This window comes from Neomonachus schauinslandi, chromosome 2 (assembly GCF_002201575.2).
Source record: "Neomonachus schauinslandi chromosome 2, ASM220157v2, whole genome shotgun sequence".
Taxonomy (NCBI): domain Eukaryota; kingdom Metazoa; phylum Chordata; class Mammalia; order Carnivora; family Phocidae; genus Neomonachus; species Neomonachus schauinslandi.
Window position 1 is genome coordinate 145,109,596 of NC_058404.1, and position 8,635 is coordinate 145,118,230.

The window sequence follows — 8,635 nt, forward strand, 5'->3', positions numbered from 1 at the left end:
CATATTTCAATTCATACAGATGCTCCATGTCTGCTGAACCCACCTCATTTTAGAGTCTTGGAACACTATTCATATTACTTTTTATTTGTGTTTAGTCATAGTTAATTTATTTTAAAATCTTGAACCACAGGAAGAATGGTCCCTGTTCGGCGGAAAGCCTGCTTCTCCCTCTCCCACTCCCTCTGCTTGTGTTCCCTCTCTCGCTGTGTCTCTCTCTGTCAAATAAATAAATAAAATCTTAAAAAAAAAAAAAAAGAAAATGTTTCAAACATCCTCAAGTGATGTTTTACCTAACTTACTCTAGAAACGATGTAAAGCTGCTTAAAAGAATACATAATATCCCAACAACAACAAAGAAAGCAAGCACAAGAGAACAAAATTTTCAAACTGGTGATTTGGGATTTTTTTCTTTGTGCATAAGAAGGCCAGGTTCAACATATTGACTCTTGTTAGTTTGATGTAATTTTAAGAACTTTGTTTTCTTCCCAGACATCGATTTTTACTCCAGCCTTTGGATCAGAAACTAAGGTCAGAATAAACAGTAATATGAGGACTGAAGACGTAATAGAGCAACTTCTCCAAAAATTTAAGGTGATCTTTATTATGAAACTGAGCTACAACTCTCTTGAATATAATTTAACTGTAGATACACAAATGCACTCTTCTGAAAAAGACCTATGAACATGTAAATCTAAATTAAGTTGTTCAGTTCTGAAGAATCCTCTTATGTATCACATCCTTTCATAATTGAGCCTTGAGAAATTACATTATTCCTAGGGAGTAGAGAAGTTTTCATGTCTAAAAGTGCAAAATGAAAGTGAGGAAACAGGTAGGTAATCTGGGTCTGGTTAGCTTAGAAAACATCTGACAATGACCAATCCATCAAATATGAAAGAATTCATGTTCTTTTATTTTTTTTTTTCCATTGACAGATTGAAAATAGTGCCCAAGATTTTGCACTTTACATTATTTTTGCAACAGGAGGTAAGCTTGATCACTCTTTTAATAGGATTCCGGGATGGTGTAGTTTTCTGCCCGTAGGGAAGGCAGAAGAGCAGTTAAACCTCATTCTGTGGAAGAAACGGAAGGAAAGGAGAAAGAAGGAAAAGGGGAGGGTGTTTTAGAAGGTTATTTATATTTCACAATTTCAGAGGAAGATGACTCAAGAATAAGGTACCCTAGAAGAGCTTATAATACAAAAGAGTTTGCTTGTTGGCCGGACATTTAATTACCTGAATGCCAGTCAGAGCCCCGGGGGGTGGGGCAGGGGGGTTGTCTGTGAAAGTTCCCAAGAATTGTTATGCATTGAAGTCCTTGATTCCTATACCTCTTTTTGGCTTTCCCTTCTCATTCTAGCTCTCACTGGAGTCATCAATGCATAGCATTTCTCTTGTTATTACCGCTTTCTTAGCACAGTAACTGCCACACTGTTAGGAGTGTTCTCTCTCCCTCAGTAGAGGAAAATATGCACAACTCGGGGGTCGGGAGCAAAAGGTTAGCAGCAAGACACTGGGAAGAGGCTACATGTGGGGTGCTGAGAGCAGGGATGAAAGAGAGATTAGAGGAAAACTAAGGCAATACTGAGTGAAATTTTTGAAAACCCTAAAATTGTTAAAATTGTAGAAATATCTCCAGTTATAGTTTGTCAGAATGTTTGAGTTGGAAATTGAGCAGAATAAAATAATAATTTTTGAAGCCAGGACAACTGTAAGAAAATGAAAGTTGGGTACTTAAAAATATACAAGAGTAAAGCCCTTATAAATTGAAAGCTTAAAGTATAAGAAATATAATATAAATTTTAAAAATCCTAAGGGTGTGTGTACATATATATTCATCATATTCTCCTTGTTTAGGAAAAAACTAAAAGGTATAAAATAAAAAGCAGAAATAGACTGTATAAAAATGTAAAAGACACAGTAGATTATGAAAACTATCAGATAAAAGATTAATACCTATAATATCAGAGTTCTTGCAAAATTATAACAAAAAGACAATTCAATGAAAATAGAACCCACAATGCTAATATTATCTCACATTTAGCAGATTGGCAATATGCTTCAGAAGGATTCTACCTATGTCTGTGTGGTGAAGGGTAAAAGGGTATTTTCATGCAACTCTCATGAAAATATGACTGTCTTTACTTTTTTGGAACTCATTCTAACATTATTAACATTTACAGGATACATATCCTTTAACCTGGCAATCCACTGGTGGGAATCTACTCTACAAAAATAAAAGGACTAATACCTATAGATTTATGTGCAAGGCTATTTATAATGACAAAAAATTAAAGACAAAGTCACCTGTCATAGGAGAATGATTAAATAAGTCATTGTTAGGCAGCCATTAAATGGAGTGTGTTAGATGTATACCAGTTAAATGGAGGGAATTCCATAATATTGATTATGTGAAAAACTCAACATGCCTACAAATGTCTATAATATGATCCCGTTTTTTAAAAAGAATTACAAATCCCGTTTCAACATGTGGTATATAAGATCATATGATCAGGGAGAAAGGTATGAAATAATAAATATCAAATCATGAACATTGATTACCCAGCTAGGGGGTTAGGGTGATATAGAGTAGAGTACAGAAAAAGGAGGAACACAGAAGCAAAAAAAAAAAAAAAGTAAACCATTTTTAAAAACATGGCTACAATAAAAATAGCAAGTTTCACACGACCACCTTTATGTATTGTGTGTGTGTGTGTGTGCGCATAAAGACATATACGAAGGGATGGCCACATGAAGGGTAAGGCTGATGGTCTCAAAGTTCTGGGATTCCAGGTGCTTTTTACTTTCTGTCTTACACTTGTCTCCATAGTTTCAACTTATAATAGCATGTGTGGTTTTTTTAAAACTTTATTGAGGGATAATTGGGAATAATTGACAAATATAATTGTATATACTTAAAGTATATAATGTGATTATTTGATATACTTTTACATTATGGGATGATTACCAAGATCGAGATAATTAACACATCCGTCACATCACATAAAGCTTTGTGTGTGTGTGTGAGAGAGAGAGAAAGAGAATACTTCAGATCTACTCTCAGCAACTTTTGAACATACAATACCATATTATTAACTCTAGTCACCAAGCTGGACATTAGATCCTCAGAACTTATTCTTCTAATAACTGAAAATTTGTACCTCTCTCACCCTCTTTTCCCTCCCTGACAGAAGGAGTTATTTTTATAATCAGAAAAAAATGTCTATTTTTCACTGCAAAAATGTAGTTCTTTAAAATTTTATCTGTAAAAATCATGTTTTATTTATTTTTTCTTTTTTTGGTGTCAAAAATTCTCGTACATAAACTCCAGAACAGAAGATCATCGTAACTAGCACCTGTTAGGGATCAGGAACAGAGAAAAGAATGGAACCTCTAGCACCTGTTAGGTATTAATCTGGAAAATAAAGACAGGTGCGTTTTAACACCTTGTATCCACTAAGCCCATGATCTATAACAGTGTTTTTCAAATTCTAGGGCATTTCAGAATTACCTGAGAAGTTCATTAAAAATACAGATTCCCAAGCCATCCAGATCCAAGAATCCCAGTCTGGGAATATGTATTTCTAATAATTATCCCAGAAGCAAATTCATGAAGCAAGAAACCTTGCTCTGTAATATTAAGAATGCAACAAACCGAGGATGCAAAACCAAGTTAATATAAGATGTAGAGGTCAGAAGAGGATTCTAGTGCGTGAATAAGATGAGCTAAATTATCGGGCTTCTCCCTCGCTTCAGAAATGTAGAGGAGTTAAAGCAATGAACTCTGACTCTGTGGAAACAAGAATGGATAATATTAACTTTAATTTTGCTCTAGATCCTCTGCAATCCCACCCAGGGGATGAGAACAGTTCTGATTCTTAAAACTATTAAGAGGCCAAGGTAATTGATTTCATAAATGACAATGTAGAAAGGACTAACTTGTCTACCCTTTTCCGCTTTCAGTCTATTTCAACATAGCAGACAGACTGTTCTTTAACAATGTAAGACAGACCATATCACATCACTTCTCAAATCCTCCAGTGGTCTGTTTTCCACTGTTTTATGCTTCCAGAGTTTTATGCTGGTCCCGCTACATGTTCTCTTCAACTTTGAATAAACCTTCCCTCATCTTCATGTTAGCCACCCTGGTCCCTTGCTGCTCTTTGATAGCATTAGGCATGCACTGACCTGTAGGGTGACTGACTTATTTACTTACTCTCTTTGGGACACACTTCCCCCAAATAGCTCCATGATTCCATACCTCATCTCCTTCAGTCTTTATTTAAATGTTATGTCTTCAGTGAGGCCTTTCTCAGCCACCCTATCCATAATTGCATACGTGTCCCCGTACACACCTGTTTACACATACACATTCTTCTACCCCTTTCCTTGCTTTATTTTTCTTCTGAATACTTATCACTAATACATGATGTGTTTTATTGGTTTATCTTTCCTTAGCCTCTGTGTCCTCCACTAGAATGTAAGGTCCATGAGGGAAGTGATTTTATTCTGCTTTCTTTTATAAGGTGCCCAGCACAGAAAACAATGCCTGAAACATAGTCGGAACTCAAAAAATATTTGAGGAAGGAGAAAAGGAGATGAATGTAAGGGCACTGTGTTCTGTTCATGTTTCATTCTGATAAAAATGAAATTGCGGATGTGAAACTATTTTGACAAAGCTGGAAGTGCTTTGATGGGTGGGAGTATTTATAACTTTTGGAAATTTGAAGTTCTGGGAATATGCCAGATTGGAAGTTACTTTCTTTCTCATCTCATTATTATGGCTGAATGGGTGAAGCTGTCAGATGAATGAAATAATAAAAATACCCATGATATGAAAAACATTATGAATATATTTTCTTCTTAGATTTTATTTATTTATTTGACACAGAGAAAGAGAGAGAGAGCGTGCACACAAGCAGGGGTAGGGGCAGAGGAAGAGGGAGAAGCAGACTCCCGGCTGAGTAGGGAGCCCAACGCTGGCTTGATCCCAGGACCCTGGAGCCATTACCTGAGCCGAAAGCAGACACTTAACTGACTGAGCCACCCAGGCGCCCCTATGAATATATTTTTAAGGAAGATCCAAGGATTAGATTGGGGTGAGAAACAAGGGAATCATTGAAGATAATTACAAAGTTTTGGACCTGAACAACTGGGAAGATGGAAATACAGTAACTGAACTAGTAAAGAATCAATAAAAATTTGTTGAATGAATGAAAAATTATAAAGTTTTTGGGTGTGTTGTTTGATAAAAGCATAAGTAGAACTAATTTGTCTGAACATCTGAACCAAAGGCAAGGCTGAACTAGAATCTGAGATACAGGTCAAATTTAAGAGATAGCAAGAGAAAGGAGTCCATTTGTAGTTTTGTTTTTTTTAAAAAGGTTTTGATTTAATTTACTCATCTGAATAAGTGCCTCCTGTTGTATGTTTTTAGGTCTTCTTCCAGCGTGAGCTGAAGAAAGAAAATGAGCGGACAGCGTATCTTTCTTTTTCTAGGATGGATCCCTGACTATGGTTGGTTCTTGTTTTCCTTTGCAGAGCAGAGACGGCTAAAGAAGACAGATGTCCCACTGCTGCATAGGCTCTTGCAGGGACCTTCCAAAGACAATGCTCGCATTTTCCTCATGGAGAAAGATACAGAAGAAATTAGCAGTGATGTATGGATCCTGTCACCCCCAATCTGTCTTTGCTTTCTCCTGACTCAGCACCTCTCACAGAATCTGCTTTCTTTTTGGTTTCATTTTGTTTTTTCCCTTTCCAGGTGGCTCAGTACATTAACTTTCATTTTTCTCTCCTGGAATCCATCCTTCAAAGATTAAATGAAGAAGAGAAGAGAGAGATCCAAAGAACAATAACCAAGTAAGTCAGGAGCATGCATGCCGGGTGCCTATTCCTTTAATAGGTCCAGGGCACAAAATGTGTTCAGTTTTTAATAACTCTTTTTCTCCTTCTCATTTTCAGATTCAGTACAGAAAAGGCTATTATACTGAAATGTCTTCACAGTAAACGGGTAGGAAAAACGGAGACAGCAGTTTAGCAGTACAAGCTGCAATTGCTAAAACACTCCAAGAGAATCAGAGGGATATTACTATTTGATGAATGCATGCATTCGACCCTTGCATGCATACAAATATATATGAACTGGAATCTGTGGGAAATTGAATGTCGCAAAAGCTTGTCTCCCTTTGAAGTGATGAGGTTAACTAGGGTTCACAGTTGCACTGAAAGGGGCTTGAATTTAGTTTCAGTAGCTGAAACAAGCTTGGATACTGTGTATTCCAAATACTTTAATAGTAAAACACTCAGTGAACTCAAATCTAAATGGTGTCTTCAGATGTCATGTAACTTAAGCTTCTTTTAGCTCAAACTGTCAAGGGAACTAGAGCATCATCAACTGATTCTCAGAAATGATTCAGAAGTAGAACTGATTCTGCAATGATTCAGAAGTGGGCACACTGAGCATTGCCAGCTCTTGAAATAAAAAAGAAGCACATTCTCACCCTACCAAGGAATCGGAGCGGGACAGTGTTTCGCAACTCCCTGAAAACTCTAGCATCTTTACAAAATCCAGGACTGTCTCTATATGGTCAGTGGCTTTTGGCTATCTGTAACATTAGAGCTATCTCTCCTTTGGGATGGAAAAGCTTATGGGCTCTGTTAAGAAACCTAAATTGCAATTTTCTCAACCTGAGCCCTTTTATACCCCACTCTGTTCTACTCATGACTTTCAAAAGTATTCTTAAGCATTTTTAATGTCAGTTGAAGTAGTTTTCTTTATTTTTCCAAACAAGTATGCCACAGAGATTTAATATATTTAATCAGCGAGGACAAGATTTGGCCCACAGTAACCATTTGTTGCCAAATGAACACAACGGATAATGCAGAACTTGTAGCTGAAGGTAGGGAAGGGATCTGGAGTTCTGCTCTTTTTCTCCAAGACAACTCAGTCCATGAGACAACTGTCAAGGTACTTAAAAGTCAGCTGAAAGCAATTGGAAAACAAACAAACACTGAGAATGCCACAAGTATCATCTATGATTTTATTTATGAACTCTACGTTAGAATGGAGTTTTAAGCAACACTGTTCGATTCTCTAAACTATGTCCATTTGCATTCCTCCTAAGCATTGTATTAAATTGTTTGGGCACATTACATGTACTAAGGGAGAAGGGTTGTATGTAATAAGCCCAAGCTGGAAGATTAATTATCAAAATTAAAATGCAACACCTTTTTAAGATAAAGGTATTACTTCTTAGTGGCACCAAAACCGAAACCTAAACCAGATCAAAGTAAAAGTGGACTATGACCTTCAAGTCCTAGGAAATCTTCTCTTGAGAAAAACAGAGGCTTGCTTCACTATCCTTCCAGCTATCAGTTAATAAGAAAATGATCTCATCTTGCCAAAATGGGGCAAATGAAATAGTTAAAATTCAATATACTTATAAAAAATTTTAAGTAGTGTCAAGTGCCTGCCATAAATGACAGATTAATCATTAATATATTGAAAGCCTACAAGATATGTAAGAAAAATACCAAGATGTGGATAGAAAAAAAAAGAAACCACATAAAAAGTAAAATCACAGGAGAGGAAATACAAATAGCTACTAAGTATGTGTGGGGGGGGGGGGGGGCTTGTATCTTAATGGTGATCAACTGTATTAGTCTGTGTCCAATAAGGATACAGAAACACAGTAATTTAAGCAGAAGTTTAATATAAAGAATTGAGCTAGGATGATAGGAGAATAGAAAGAAAGAGAGCTCTAAAACGTACTGTAAGGCTGAGGAAGAGGACCCCCAAAAGGGAAAGTTTGGAATCAGGGGTTCGGAATTCACCAGAGAGGCTGTGGTTGCAGCCCATGGTAGAGGAGAAGTTTGCTGCTTGCCAGCGCCACAGTCATAGGACAAACGAGAACAGCCTTTTGGGGTGCGGAGCAGCTGGGGTAAGTGGGCACGTGTGCAGAGGGCCTTGGGGATTCTCTGCAGACCCAAGGCCCAGATCACATCGTGTCTGTGTCTGGAGGTCTGCGGGAAGTTTGGAGGCCCAAAGAAAGAATCGGGTACTGCTGCAGGTGTGCCTGGACTAGGAGCTAAAGGGGCTTCCTTTGCAGGAACCCAGTGCAACTCTGTGCATGATTTGGGCAGCAGCGTCTACGAAGCTGAGGACGGGGAGCAGAGAGCAGAGATTTGTGCGAGGGCATAGACCTGCACTCAGCTCCAGGCTATGCCGCCACAAACAAAATAAAAAGCTGGAGAAGGGGTTGGGGACACAAATGGGAAAGAAAGCTGCACAGGCAACTAGCCCTGGAGAAAGCACACTGGGCAAAGCAGTGGAGGAAAAAAGTCCACCTCCCAGAAGCCTTGCCAGTCCGCCCCTGGAGTCAGGAAAGCCCAAACTTCCTCCTACAGTGTTTCTTCAGCGCCCTCTACTGACGAAGCACATCATGCAAAACGTAAAGGAAGCACATTTAAAGGGTCCATATCCATTTTCACAGAACCAACAGCTGTGAATGAATTTGGAGCCCAGAGTCAATAAAATACTTTTGGTCTATTAGCAAAGATTAAGAAATGATACTAAATACTCAATAAATTACAATGAGATAACCACTCCAGCTACTGGTAGAAATACGAATGGATAT

The 8,635-nt window shown here is 37.8% G+C and overlaps 1 protein-coding gene across 3 annotated transcripts in view; it reads left to right on the top strand.

Moving 5' to 3' along the window:
- RASSF6 (Ras association domain family member 6) overlaps positions 1–6,308 on the top strand; it is a 33,617-nt gene extending 27,309 nt beyond the window's left edge. Inside the window, exons 6-9 of one of the 3 annotated variants that reach the window (XM_044912705.1) lie at positions 933–984; positions 5,538–5,656; positions 5,761–5,858; positions 5,961–6,308. In XM_044912705.1, the coding sequence (XP_044768640.1) occupies positions 933–984; positions 5,538–5,656; positions 5,761–5,858; positions 5,961–6,036 (345 nt within the window). In that variant the 3' untranslated portion in view covers positions 6,037–6,308. Of the gene's footprint in view, positions 1–489; positions 592–932; positions 985–3,831; positions 3,897–5,537; positions 5,859–5,960 lie in introns of those variants that run through there. The other 2 variants (XM_044912704.1, XM_044912706.1) reach the window with 2 other exon arrangements.
- Positions 6,309–8,635: the final 2,327 nt, after the last annotated feature.